Source organism: Corvus kubaryi, unplaced genomic scaffold (assembly GCF_017639235.1).
Source record: "Corvus kubaryi isolate FWS band 111438036 unplaced genomic scaffold, C.kubaryi_AGA036_p1.0 37284, whole genome shotgun sequence".
Lineage (NCBI taxonomy): Eukaryota > Metazoa > Chordata > Aves > Passeriformes > Corvidae > Corvus > Corvus kubaryi.
The window spans coordinates 8,646,746-8,661,649 of record NW_024581088.1 but is presented as its reverse complement, the minus strand read 5'-3'; the positions used below and the strand labels follow the sequence as shown (position 1 = coordinate 8,661,649).

Sequence of the window (14,904 nt, the reverse complement as noted above, 5' to 3'; positions counted from 1 at the left end):
TAAGATCAATACAGGCAACCCCTTTGAATTTCAGTCGTACTGTTGTTGGTTTTTTTATTTAAATACCACTACAGCATATAAAATTACACTTGGAACTGAGGAGAAAAAAAAATACATACATTCAGATTATTTACATAATTTACATTAAAATGACAAAAATACACTCGGTAGGCAGATGGTGATATGGGGTGTTACAGCCAGGAATCCTGGAACACAAATCCACAGGGGTTTTCCCACATTTCCATGTGGTAATTCCATCTTTATATGCAAAAGAACAACCAACTCCATGATGGAGCACAAAGGATTTGGCCTTGGAAGTGCTTTGGCATGGCTGAAACCTGTAATTCCTCTCCTTATTCCTCTGCACAGTCACCCTCAGCATCCATTTCTTTTTTTAATCTTATCCTGATGACAGCTCAAGATACCATTTCTTCATTTCTTCAAGTCTTTTTCAACTTTTTTAAGTTAAAAAATGTAAAACCATCTGAGGTGCATTCTTTAAAAAAATCACATTTATACAGCTCATTTTTACTATCAGTACTTTCTTTTTTTTAAAAGAAACTTTTAGACCAGTTTCAAACTCTCAGTGAAGGCTGGCTGATCTTTAAATTAAGTTCCTGATCTCATGAACTTAAGCTTTGACCAATGGTTTGATACACAAATAAAAGTGAAAACATTTTCTTAGAACTTGGTGTGATGGTGCAAGTTACTGACACCACTTTTTCAAGTATTCCTTGGAGTATTTTATTCCAACTTGCTCTGCAAGGCTCTGGAACTGCAGCTCATTTAACTCAAGCAAAGCACTTCAATCTCAAATTTTTCTTCCCCATCATTTTGCTGTTTGCCCAACAAATTAAATATTCACTTTTCAGTGTTATAAAACCCTTCCAGGTGTGTTGCTGCATCACTTCAGGAACTGAGCAAGCCTGAAAATCATGGTTTCCCTGGAAACTATTTACTGATCCCATCAGCCTCAGAAGTTTTCACTGAAAGCAACAAAATCCTGTTGAAAGGATTTTCTTCTCAGCTGTGACTGAATGAAATTAATGAAAAATGTGGACTTTTGCTCCAGTTCCTCAGTCCACTTTCACAGCTTTTTCCAAATGTAGGCACCATAAACAGAGGGAAAAGCTACAGTACAGCTTCCCTGGAGTTTTTCCTAAACTCCACTGACACTCATGTTAATTATTTCAATGATGGTGTTTTCCACACACTGGCACAGCCGAACATCGGGGTCCAGGCTTGCAGTGTCCCTGGAACAGCTTTTGCTGGAGGAATCTTTACAGAGTCCTGAGAAATCATGTGGCTTCTCCTTCAGTTGCTGCAGACCTAGCAAATGAAGCAGAAGCAGCAAAATACATCTAAGTAAGTATTGACAGTTGTTATTTTACAGCCATAACACAAATATGGACGCCATGAGAGTGCAAAGCTGAGCCAGCACTCTTCTAGGCACCAGCACTCACCCCACAGGTTATTTCTAGAGACACCACAACACTTCTGTTTCAGTTGCCTAGGTCTGACTCCTTTGGGGTGTTTTTTAAGGTTCTTGACTTACGGGTGATGATGGGGTCGAAGTCCCGTGTCTGTGTAGCAACATCGGAGGCACAAACTTGTCCTATTTGGATCAGCAGGGACATGATGTCCTCATACAGGGGAGGAAAGGCTTGGCAGAAAGACACCAGGCAAGGCAGGGTGGGCATGAAAAACGTGTAACGCTTGGACTGGGTCAGAACTGCCAAGCAGAAGAAAATGGAGAAGTAAAAATAAATGATTATGAAATCCAATCAAGAACTGTTGTTGCATTTACAACAGCAATTAGACACTTAGATAAAACTGCATTCAGCCTAGAGAAATCATTCTGGCTCCCACAGCAGCGAATTCTGGGGTTGCTGGGGTGATACCTGTGAGCAGGGTCCCCATCACGTTGATGGCCAAACGAGCCACGCTGAGGGATTTGGGCAGGGCATACTGGATACACAGATAGGAAAGCAACTGGATGGCAAAGATCTGTCAAGTAGGGGACAGGCAAGAGACAGAAGCAAGAGATGAGCAACAAAGCACCACACAATTTACAATGCAACCCTGATAAAAGATCTTTAGGTCTGATATGTTCCAGTTTTAACCTTAGTTGATCAGCAGTAACTCAATACTAGAAAGGATTAAATAAGAGCAACGACAAAGTTGGTTTGATACAGAAACAGGGAATCTTTAGCCCAACAAATTCCAGTTGTCTGCAATGCCAGGCCTTTAATTTAAGGTAAAAGTGCTACAAATATTACCTTAATACCCCAGACAAGTTGGAACAGGACATTTTTAGTAACTATTTTATTCCCTCCCCTCAGCCAGTATTTCATCAGGGCTAACACCCACAGTGATCCTCCAGCCAGGTGACTGCACAGTACCTGTTTTTCAAGTTCAGGCTGGGCAATGAGCTCAGGAATGAAATCCAGACAGATGTGCATGGATGGGATCCCAGCCACTGTTAGTGCCAGAAGCTCACATGGATAACCCTGTGGGATTAAGAAAACAGATGTGCCAATGCGTCACAGGCGTGTTTTAAAAATCCTGCTTCAAAGAAGATTTTAAATTATACCTGTGTTAATGCTTTTTTTAAAATGAATATATTTGTAACTCCTTTTTGTTCAGAGGTTGCAGCAGGCCTGTAATGCCAAGGCAACAAGAGGCAGGCTGGGTACAAACCCAGGGTCTGAATCAGTTCTTTACCCTCAATATTCAATGAATTATTTGCATGGAAACTCTCCCTCCACCCCCCAACCAAACCCAGACTGCAGTGACCCTTTCCTTCTGTGTCTTTCCTGTGTTCTGAATTTCACCATCAGCCCCAACCTGCTCATTTCACAACTGCCTCATAATGACTTTTTTATCACTTAATCAGTTCCAGGTCAAGGTAAGTTAACTCCTTGTAAAGAGTCTGCCATCTGGCAAGGAGTAATTTAATATGCATTAAAAACACATTTCTATTTTAAAAATTGCTAATCTTTTCCCTCTTCATTTTTTGAAGGTGCTCAGCTGCTTTGGCAGGGCCAACCTTTCTCCTTCCACTCTAAAGAGATAAACTGTGCCCTAACAAAAAGGAAAGATAAGATGTTTACATTTGAAGCCAAATGAGATTTGAATAATGGGAATATTAATTTAAAAGCATGGCCAGAAAAAACTAACCCAAAAAAGATGTGGAGCAAGTAATCATAAGATGATTGGGGCAGTTTTCCTTGGCCTAGATGGACAAATTTAAGAAGGGCAGAGGCACAAAGTAGGTGTTTAATGATGAGGAACAGGCAGAGTTCAGGTGCTGCCTTCTTACCACAACCAAGACACCAAGCACTGAAATAGGGATGAAGTGTGAGCTCTACAAATTGGAGGAGACAGGAAGGAGAAAAGTGGGTTGTTGTAATTTCTGAGGAACATTCAGCAGCCCCCAACCACTCCACTTGGCTCTTTGCCAACCTGACAAACCAAAACAGAGCTAAAGCAGTGCAAAGCAGACCTGGAAGTGCACGAGTTTGACGATGTTGGGGTCAGCAATGTACATCTGGTGCAGCAGGCAGCAGATGAGGCACTGCACCTCCCGCAGGTTGCACAGCAAACTCTCCTCCTCCTCTGCCTCAGCACCCTGTGGGCTCGGGGGGCTCTGCACATCCCTCAGTAAATCATGAGCAGTGCTGCTCTGGCCCTTCTCTTCTTCTGTAGGCAAGCAGATCTCCAGAAGGATCTGCACAGCAGCACTGTCCTGTGGAGAAAAGCCACAGACGATGCTTAAAAAACTCCTAGTGAAATAAATCAAATACAACATAAGGACAATTTAAGAAATGGAAGATTGCCATGTGATTAGGATTTCTACCTACAAGTTTTTTTAAGTGCAGAATGAAAATGACTCAGCTCAAGAATCAGAATGTTTTAAAAACTTCAACACTTTATCTCAATCAAGACTCAAATTTAAAAAGGCTGAATCCAACAGATTAACATAATCACAGATAGAGTCAATTCAACAGAATCTCGTATTACTTCAAAATAAATATCCAGTGGTCCCTTAAAGCATCCAGAGCAGACAAAATATGCACAAGGCCATGTAATTCACAGTATTCAAGGGAGACCACCTTGCTCATTTAAATATAAAACTTCCTATTAACTCAAAAATCATGTTATAATGGGAACTTCCTATGTGACATTTTTCCAGACAGAGGGATGAAGAGATGTCTGTGAAACAGGATTACTCAAGAATTTCCATAAGGTCAAGTTAAGGAAGTGAACCATCCTTCAGCCTCCCACTTCCCAGTGCTGGCTGCTTCCCTGAAACATCCTTCTGATGATCAGACATAGGTCTGTCACGTTTATTGATGTTTTACTGCTCCAAATCCAAGCACAGAAACAGCCTCTGGATCACACAAGCACCAAGGCAAAAGGGCTGGTAAGCAGAACTCTTCTGTTCTGACAGAACAACCACTATCAAAGCAGTACATCAGCACAATGCTTCAGACAAGAAAAAAGAAAATATTTAACCATCTGAATAGAGAGGCAGTTTTCTTTTCCATGGTAACAGAAGTTGGTAAAAAACCAAATGAATTTAAAAGGTCCCCTTTTTTAATTTCCTGTTTCTGCATTTCTCTTTTATCTGTTTTTCCTCACATTGCATAATATCCATTTCTTCCCTTACCTGAGCAGCAAGCAAAGCATTTTTTAGTTCTTCTCTTGTAACTTCTGGGGCCTCTGGACCCATTGCATTGTTTTGGGATGGCCTAATGTCCTGCTCTGCTGTTTCTTTCAGGTGAGCATTAAGGTAAGCTTTTGAAGCAAGAAGATACCCATTCAACATGTGCAAAATGATATCCATCAGAGGAGGACTCCTGATATGGGAACACAGTAAAATAAAGACATTTCAGTAACATGAACAAACTAAAAGCACTCCCAAAGGCTGTAGCACCACAGCTCCTCCTCTGGCATCGCTGACATCTGGAGGAACCAATTTCTAAGTACTGCAAAGACTTCCCTGGGAAATGAAGCAAATCTGCCTTTGTCACATCCATCAAGCACCCACTGGCAGAAACTGTTCCCCAAAAGGATGGAAAACCTACAGGCCCAAGAGGGATGGCACAAGAGCTGGAAGGATGTTACAGCTACAACCTCACCCACCACCACATGGAGCAGCCATTCCAAACACGCTGCAAAGCCTATTTACCACAAATTCACACACCCAAATCCAGAATGGATGAGCCATGTGCAAATCCCAAAGTTTCCAAAACACAGCTGGGCACTCAGCTGGGCAGGACTAAATGCTGGAACAGCAGGCCCAGCTCCTCAGTCCTCAGGCCAAGCTTAAAACAACACAGATGCAATTGCCAAGCTCCTGTGATTAGCTTGCAAAGATGTTTTGAAGTGCTGAAAGCTTTTAGAAGTTTTCTGATGGACACCTTTATGTTTAGCATTCACTGTGTAGCAGCACAGACACTCACCTGTGAACTCTCTGATCACACCTCAGTACAATCAGGGGATCAATCATCAGATCATTCTGGGTGTATTTCTGCTGTCGGACTATTTTTGCGGAAGGCTGCAGGGCATTAACAGTCATCACCCACAACCTAAAATGAGAATACTCTTATGATTTTTTAATAGAAAATTTTTATAAGAAAAGGGGTTCCCTAACCATTTGGTCACTCAGCCATATTTTTCTAGGCCTATCAAATAGCAAAATCCCTATTTTCAGCCCTTGAAGTTAACCAAGGTGCAGTTAACTTAACACTCCCCAGATTCACAGCAGTTTTCACTGCAGTAGAGCATCTACTTCATTAAAAAAGCCATTTTTTTTACCAAAGTGAGTTCCTGTTTCATCAGTAATTCACATAAACAATAGACAGTATAAAACTACACTCCTGTATTTTAAACTGAACTGGTGACTTCCTTTCCCCTGAGAACAAGAACCACCTTCCTTTTAAATGCAAAGGTTCAAAACGTCCACAAACCAAAAAGAAATGCAGCTCCAACACAATCTATTCAGTCACAGCCTCCAATCTCCCAGATAAAGGCATTGTATCATTATTTTTAAAAGGGGAAGTGGCCTCCCACCTATGTGCACCAAGAAGCCAAACAGTATTCTGAGCCTTGATACCTTCTTGGCATGACAGTGTTCAGAACCATCCAGAGTTTATTGACAGCCTGCAGAATCCCCCGTGGGACTCCAGCTTCCAGCAAGAGATTCATGTTTGAGGTCAACACTTCTGCATAGGGGATCAATTCTCCAGCTGAGAGAAGGGTCAAATGTTCCAGGATCTGCATCAGCTGGGTGTGATTTCCAGGAAGCATGGAAAAGGCTGCAAACAAAAACAACAGGACCTTGGTAAAACTGGACTTCTGACATTTGAAGCATTTCTGCTGTACCAATGCAGTATAATGACCCTTCCAAATCCACTATATTCCAACCCATTTGGAAAGAATTTACTTGGAATGAAGTTATTTACCTTCTTGGAGCTGTTTGGGAGAGTGGTTCTTGGCCATGTTGGTGAGGAGCATCCTCCTGAGCAGGGCGTCAGTGCCGGTGATCTGCTCCTCGCAGATCCAGTCGTCCACGATGCACAGGTGCGGGTAGTTGGTGGCCAGGAGCCTCAGCAGGGCAGAGTGCAACCCTTGGGGACATCAGGGACATTCACAGCTCAGATTTGAGCAGCTGCATCTCTCACCTGAACACACCTGGGCCTTTCATTTCAACCACTGACCTGTAGTGAATCACTGCCAAGCAGCTCAGTGAGGTGCACGTTCATAACCTGATCTTCTAACTCCAACAGAGAGGAAAAGTTACCCTTTGGAAAGGTGGGAGGACTCTACAGTATAAACTCTTAAACTCAGCCTGGAATATTCAACATTCTCATGTAATTCCTACCCTAAAACCTGCCCTAGGGAGGTAAGACCCACTCTAAAAGGAACTGCTTTCCTTACACTTTCACTGTTACTCTTCAAACATCTCTGCAATCTCAGTAGCTACTCCTGAGAGATTTTAAAAGCAGTAAAAATGAAAGCAAGCTATGAAAAAAGCAACAGCCACTGAGCTGAGAACACTCAGCCTTCCTTCTCATGCACTTTAGACCTTCACACACATTTTTACCTCCCAGTTCCTGCTGTAGCCCCTGTGCCTGCCGGATGAGGTACTTGATTGGAATCTGATCCATCAATGCTGAAGAGTAGGACTTGGGTTTTCTCTGCATTGCAGCTACAGGGGAACGGGACAAGAAACCAAACGTAACAGTTACAGCTAAAAACAAGTATTTCCCCAACTGGATCAATAAAGAAAATGTAAAGCACTGGTCTCTATCCAGGTAAAATCGAGAAAATATCTGTAATTGATTTTACAGTGTTTCAGGCTTCCTTGATTAGCATGAAGAAAAAAGACTGAAGAATGCTGGAAGTTTTGCACCTTTAAAAGGGCTGGTAAAAACACACAGCAGATATAAACACTCAATTTTCACTGAAGTTTAATTTCATCAATAAAATACACAGCAGTCTTTTAGCACTGATTTAAAGTCTCCATTTCAAAGGCAAAAACGGGATCATTAAGTATTGCCAACTATAAAATTGCCAACTCAAAGAAAAGTGTGTGCAAGTTTGATGACATGTGAATAAATGAAGATCTCAATTATGAAGTCTTTGTTAATTTTTGTTACATGCATTAGATGCTCATAAACATTTCTTGTAACTCTTTGGCCAGCTTGGACCTCTATTAATCTGCAAAACAAATTACTCAACTACAGAGTTTTAGCAGGAACTTAATGTCCTGAATCTCTACAGTAATGTTTTATTTAATACAAACTTCTTAAAAGTTTTATGCTATGCTTGAATCTGACAGCAGCATGACTTTTTCCTCTCTTTGCACCTAATTTTCAGTTAATCTGTTTCCCCCCTGATGTTCTCACATTTACCTAGAATCTTTGTGTTGGCCAGCAGTGCCTCTTCATAGGACAGGACATAGTAGAGGACGAGCAGTTGTGTGGTGATGCTGAAGCGCTGGGTGGGACGAGTATTTTCTCCCTGCACATAAAACCACACACAAAGGTCAGGTTGCAGTCCTGATTCTTGTGAAGAAAAATTTGGGTTTACCTACAAATATGATGAATACCTGAGTAACAAGATTCACTTAAAAACACATGACTGTAGCAGGAAACAGTTTACAGGCAGTAAAGACAAAAAGTGAGGCAACTTAACACAAGTGCAAAATCCTGAATCACGTTCACATAAAGTACATGAAAGATCCAAACAAGTCCATTACCCCAGAGAGTCCTTGGAAAACATTAAGGATCTCCTGTTCTGTGACAGGCTGATTGGTGGCCTCTGGGTTGGATTTAGATGCAGGAGTAAGGATGGAGTTAATGTAGACATCAATAAGGGGAAGCAGCTGAGGGTGGAGCGGGGTGGTGGTTTCACAGAGCTGCCGATAGATCCAGTCCTAGAAGAGAACATCCCATGACATGAGCAGCTGCCAGTTTGCTTTGTCTGCAAGTAAAACCCCTTTTAATAAATGAGGCTTTGACTTTGGAAAGCGCAACATCAGTTCTGAATTGGTCATGAACCCTGTATTCTGGATCCTGATTCACAAACAGAACTTGCCCTGGCTGGAAAATCATTCTGACTACAATTAAGCACAAATGGGGGAGAGAAACTTACTATTTTTAACTTCACTAAGTTGTGGTCTCTGGATTACAGAGCTAAAAATGGGCACCCTGACTTAAAACACAGTTCCTTCTTAAATTACATGGTAGTAAGGCACAAAATTCATCAAGAATTCTGCTCCTATAATTGAACCAGCCTGCAAAACCTCATCGGCATTCAGAATTACAAACAGAAATAAAACAAAGGTCATACCTTAATGGATACTTTGTGCTTGGTGAAGGAACGACTCTTTAAAAGCTGGTAAATGCAGTGAATAGGTAAAAAGCCAGTGATGTTGGCACTGAGGTTGCCTGTAACAGGCACACGGACAGCATGGGCTGTAACCACCTAAAGGAAAGATACAATTAACAGAAAAACACCACTTCACACAAGGCACAAGGTGTAAAAGTCACAGAGCCACAGTCCTGACTGGAATCTCTTTATTTTTGCGGAATACCCCAAAGGGAAAGGAAAGGGCAGAGGGGGGAAAAAAAATCCCTAGGTTGAAAATACCTGTTCAGTGAAAATCTCCTGTGTGAAGATTGTCTTCATTCTGCTGAGCGAGCTGGGCTTAATAACAATCTGAAATTCAGAAGAAAGTACTTAGAATTGAAAGTACTTCTTACAACTAAATTTATTTTATAAACTGTTAACTTTTAGCCCTTTAAAACTTGTCTTGACTGGGATACCAGGAAAATGTTCACATTTGTACCAAATGTCAAACAGAAATATTTTCAAATGTCACAAGTTCATCACCCCATGTCTTCCTTGTCCTAAAAACTCCCTACCCAGCTTTTACATCCGGTGAGACACTGTTTCACAATAGTGAATTGCTGGCAAATGCCCTTTAGTAATTTACTGAAATTAATTTTTACATATATAGATATTTCTTTTAATGATTTAAAATAAAAGCCTTGTAGCTCCATTTGGAAGCTACTTCAATCAGTCTTCTAAGAAGTTCATTTCTTGGAAATAATGATTTCAACAGGGCAGCACTTTTTGAAGATACTTTTATCATAATATACTTCTGTATCAAGAGCTATGCACATTTTAATGCTCTTTCAGAGGAATTATTACCCATTTTTCAGGTTACGTTTAGTTTAGGTATATTACAAAACTAAAGTTCTTTATATCAAAAATAAATACCAAAGCATCAAAACACAGCAAAAAGTTGATTTTAACAGACAAATGTACAGGCTAGAAATAGTTTAGGATTTACCTTCATTCCCAAGGTGGAACACACCAAATCGATGATGGCACTGAGCTGGTTGCTGTGGAAGTACATGGCTACCAAGAGGAGCATCTCTCCAAAGGAAGCAGACACACCAGAAATGCTGATGGTAACAAAGAGCAAGAAATACAGGACATAGGTAAACAGGACATAAATAAATGTGAGATTACTGGAATCACTGAAAGAAATCCAGCCTGCTCTCACCTTTCAAAGTAGGCTTCTTCCTTTATCATCCAACTGAGCCACATCACCATGAGTTGCTCCTGTTCCGGGGTGCTGCACAAAGAAAATCCATAATAGATCCTTTTCCCAGAAAACCAGTGCTAGTTTCACTATCACTTGCAGAAAAGCCAGTATTTGAGGAATCTTACACCAGGAGACTTTTTGTCACTTTCACTGTAGCATCCAACTGCTGAGAAGCAGTGATATTTGGCACAACGGTCAGTCCAACTGTCAGGCAACTTCCTTTTTGGAATGCACCCAACAGAAAGCTACCCCCCTGAATTATCTGCACTGCTTCTCTTTTGAACAGGGACTCTAAAGAATTTAGCCATGAGCTTGTTCCATAGAAAAGTGAACTAGTCGGGCCTACTTTAGTCTTCAAAAAACCACTCAAACTAAGTTCATGCCAATGCTCCCCTCTCAAAAGACTTGCTATAAAACAAGAGTGAAATATCCATTCACTCACTGCAGAGTGAGACAAATCCCTTCCATCAACATACGGAGATTTATAAAGAATTAGAGGGGAAAAAACTGTGCAGGTCTGGGAAGGGCATTGCCTTAATGGTGCTAAAACAGTCAGATCTTCCAAAGCTCCTCCTGTACTGAGAGTACCTGACCAGAGTGGAGAAGGCCAGGAGCATGCAGAAGGACAGGGACACAAAGCGGACACCGGCCGGGGTTGCGGGAGGGCGGCTCGTCATCAGCTGCAGGAGCTGCTCAGCTTCCTCATCAGTGGGCCTGAGCAGGACAGAGAACAAAACAAAGCTGGGATTTAACAGGGAAGAGATTTCCAGTCTCTCACAGTGGTTAAAGACTGAGTTTTCCCTGTTATTCAATCTATCAAGTTGGTAATTCTCTCTGAACTTAAAGACGTAAAAATCTCTGCTAAGAGACAACAGTGAGAAAGCTTCCCCAGGATATAATCTTGCCTATTAGTACAAACTACTTAAATTGAAACTAACAATGCATAAAGATGCTACATTAGTACTCTCTAAAAAGTGAAAGCAAAGGAACAGAAATTCAAAATCCATACAATTACACACTGCTCCAACCATGTGGGTTTAGACTTCCCTTAACAAGTCTGCAGAAGTGATTTTGCAGCAACAGAGCCTCCCCTAGTACTGAAATTGGTGAGTCCTGCCGCAGGTTTTGAGGACACAGTGGCATTAAGGCAGAAGTGCCCAAAGCCCTCATCCTCTGCTGAAATGGACAGCCATGAACAGAACCCCAGCACATGAGAAGGTTCCTTACTTGAGGCCAGCAATGCCCATGAGAGCACAGTAGAGCCGCAGCAAGGCGCTGGCCTTCACCACGTGCTCCTCCTTCAGCCCTGAGTACACAGACACGTTGGGCTCCGTGTCAGCATCGGCCTCCTCCACAATGTGGGTGCTGCGCACTGTGGGCAGGATGCCCATGAGCTCCAGCAGCAGCTGCCTCCTCATCTGCCACAGCACAGAGCTGATGTTATCTCTTTTTCTCTGTGTAAGGGGTTAAAAGATGAGAACAAGACAAGTTCAGCCCATCGAACAATGCATTACGTAAGAGTTTCCACAGTCAAGGGAAGAGGGTTGTTTTTTTTAAATAGTTTTCAGTAGCAGGGCAACAGGCAACATGTGACCATACTAGAACAGCTTCTTACACCAAAATCCTAGCTTGAACCAAGTCAGCTAAGCAAGTCAAGATGTATCTTCCTACTGTGAACACTGAGGATGAACATACATATCAGGTAAATATTACAAACATACAATTCCCTGGTTTCCGTGCCTAAAAATCTCTCAGGGGAACAACCAAACAGCTGCTGCATTCAAGGGACATTATTTGTAGACCTGAGGGCCCCGTAAGAGGCTGCCTTGTAAAGACAGGTCCTTCAAGACGTGCAAAAGGATTTATGTGCATTCAGACAAATATGCAGCCGACATCCAGAAGAGTTACAGCAAGCTACAAGAATATTTCTTTAAAAGCAGAATACTCAAAGATTTTCCTACCTGTTGGCCATTTCGGATAAAAGTTCCAAACCATGTTCGGACCTTTGCATTTGTTCCAAGCAGCAAACCACTCACAAAACACACCAAGTCACTCACTCCATCATCTGAGGATTCGTTCTTGGTGTGATCCAAGGTCAAAGCCACACCAAGACCTGGTAGGTGACACTCTTCCACCTAGATAAAACACTCAGGCTCAGCCATCTTTGCTGGGTTTGAAGCTTCAGGAAGGTTCTTAATGATGATTCTCGTGACAGACTCACCACCATGCCCCGGACCCTCAGGGCTTGGGAAGGGTTCATCTTGCACAGGTGCCGAAGAGCTTCTGTTCTGCGCCGGCCTCCAACGCTTTCCTCATCCTGCCGCTCGCCATTCTTAATCAAACCTCTGCAGACTAAAGATCCAAAAGCAGCTGTGAGGAAATCCACCCTTCCTAATACAAATTTTCACCTCATGTCTCAGTGGAAGGGACAAGAACTGTTAGCTAGGACAGAGCAGGTTCTTAGCCCCAGCCGTTCCCTGCCCAATCAGCCTTTGTAACGGTGACCTACAGATGAAAAGCTGTGACACACAACGAGCCTGGCCTATAAGCAGGCTGCAAAAAATGGGAATCAACATGATCAGATGGCACCATCCAGCAGTTCAAATCTGTGTAACTCGTGGGTTAGCCCAGAATTAACCACACTGATAGAAATCATTTCAGAAGCTGGAGAAGAAGCAGCTGTAACTCACCCTCGTTGAAGCTGTCAGGGACATTGGCCACCAGAAGGCAAAGGAACCAAGCTCCGTTCTTAACATGCAACAGAGCTTCGGCCACATCCACTATTGGCAACAGTGAGGGCAGCTCTGGGTGGAAAGAAGGTGTTGAAAGTCACAATGTTTCATTGGGAAACAAAAAACCCCGTTTTCAAGAGCTGCACAGCTTAGATTAACCTTAAATCTGTCACGACAGCTCCAAAAGTTTTTTGTTGCACTTGTGAGAGGGCAGAGAATACCATAAATACAGAACACCACACCTGCTTGTAAAATGCAGAGAACATCTGCTGCCTCCTCCAGGTAAACAGGACTCTCGAAGAGCTCAGAAGACTTGAGGAAAAACTCGCCGTTTGATTCTGACACCTGCAAGACAATATTTATCATCACTGAACAGGTTTTATGAAACAATTTATCTAAATCTGCTTTAAATTCAGCATGTTTAATAGATTAAAAACTGCCAAAAGCATAGAGCTATCAAAACAGAATAAGCAGGAAGTTTGTAGATTAAGAAATATTTACTACTGGAAATACTTCAACACAGATGGTATCATTGCTTCTTTTCAGAAGACAGAAAAATAGCCCACTGACATTCTAAGTTTACACAAGGAAAATAAAATGTTGGGTGAGCAAGGAAGTGGGGAAAGGGAAATATGATGGCTAATACCACCTGCAATAGGAGCAAAGAATGGGATGGAGAAAAGTCATCACTTCATTTCCAAATTATTTCTGCACTGATAGGTCACCAGACCACATTATGCTTGAGTACAGCGTATTATAGAGTCTCTGTAACATGAGCAAAGACTTCCTTTAGGAAGTCACAAAGAGTTTAAGCACAAGCCACTGTTTAATCAGACTGAGACTTTGAATCTTGATAAAGCAGGTAAGGACTAGAGAAGAGTGCTCACACTACCAGCAGCACCAGAAACAGAACCAGTGTGTCAGCCAGTGCAGTGTGCAACCTAAAACTCACAAATACTCAGCTATGAAGAAGTTCACCTTGTTCATAATGGCCAATAACTCGCTCAGCACCAGCCGGAGCCGCCGAGGAGAGTCACTGTGCTCAAATTCCAGCGTCAGCCCGTGCTGCAGCTGTGACACCAAGATGCTTTCTCCACTGCCACCTCCCAGCTTGTGCCTGGCACACAATTCAAAACAACAACCATTAAACGTTTCTGCAAAAACAGAAATGCTTTCGGTTAAAGGAAGGCAGCAGTTCTCCAGGGATCTCTTCTATCCCGCCAAAGACCTGTAATGACTGTTGTAATTCAGTACAAGACGGCTAAATCAGTAGATCATCAAAATTTCAAGCGCTTCTATTCCCCAGCAGCACAGTCAGGAAAGCGCATCCACCTGACCTGTCCCTTCATCCCACAGAGCCGCCCCAGCCCTTCCCCGCCGGGACAGCTCTCCCAGTGCACCCCACACCCTCCGCCGAGCACGGCGGGGGAACAGATCCCTAGGACAGACAATTAAACCCCAGGGCTTTCCTAGGAGATTGTCAAGGGACACGAACGGCCGGGTTCGTCCGGCACTTAAACAGCTGCAACAACTGGAACAGCTGGAAAAGCCACACAGCGCTTCCGCCACAGATCTCCGTTCTCTGCGTTACCGGAGCTGCTGCTCCTTGCTGGCGTCCTGCTCCAGCGCGTGGAAGTCCACGGACAGTAGCGCCACGATGGAGTTGACCGCCTCGACCCCCGAGAGAAGCCGCAGGATCAGCTTCTTATCCTGCGCCCAGCTCTGGCTCTGGTCGGCGGGCGCGCACAGCGCCATGCGCACGAGGCAAGGCAGCAGCAGCCGCAGCTCGGGGTCGCTCAGCGCGGCCAGGCGCACCACGTCCACCTTCTGCATCGCCTCGAAGGCGTAGGGGCTGACGAACTGCAGCGCCGAGCACTCGGACATGGCGGCGGCAGCGGCCCCCTCACAGCTCCCGCGCGCCCACCCGCCGCCGCCGCCACTACCGGGGGAAGCGGGAAGGGACGTCACGGCGGGAGGGCCGAGGGGCGGGGAAGGCTGAGGGGCGGAAAGGAAGAGGCGGGAAAGGCTGAGGGGCGGGAAAGGCTG

The 14,904-nt window shown here is 43.4% G+C and overlaps 1 protein-coding gene across 1 annotated transcript; it reads right to left on the bottom strand.

Moving 5' to 3' along the window:
- Nucleotides 1-28: 28 nt before the first annotated feature.
- INTS2 (integrator complex subunit 2) lies at nucleotides 29-14,821 on the bottom strand. Its single transcript, XM_042026411.1, has 24 exons — nucleotides 14,450-14,821; nucleotides 13,837-13,975; nucleotides 13,101-13,203; nucleotides 12,817-12,930; nucleotides 12,348-12,478; nucleotides 12,088-12,261; nucleotides 11,354-11,580; nucleotides 10,715-10,840; nucleotides 10,085-10,156; nucleotides 9,869-9,983; nucleotides 9,163-9,231; nucleotides 8,863-8,997; nucleotides 8,270-8,446; nucleotides 7,923-8,031; nucleotides 7,112-7,216; nucleotides 6,471-6,635; nucleotides 6,122-6,323; nucleotides 5,469-5,594; nucleotides 4,673-4,862; nucleotides 3,506-3,748; nucleotides 2,403-2,510; nucleotides 1,902-2,007; nucleotides 1,556-1,732; nucleotides 29-1,329 (listed from the first exon to the last, which is right to left on the bottom strand). Exons 1-24 carry the CDS (start codon nucleotides 14,740-14,742, stop codon nucleotides 1,160-1,162), a joined length of 3,576 nt encoding a protein of 1,191 aa, XP_041882345.1. The 5' UTR covers nucleotides 14,743-14,821; the 3' UTR covers nucleotides 29-1,159.
- Nucleotides 14,822-14,904: the final 83 nt, after the last annotated feature.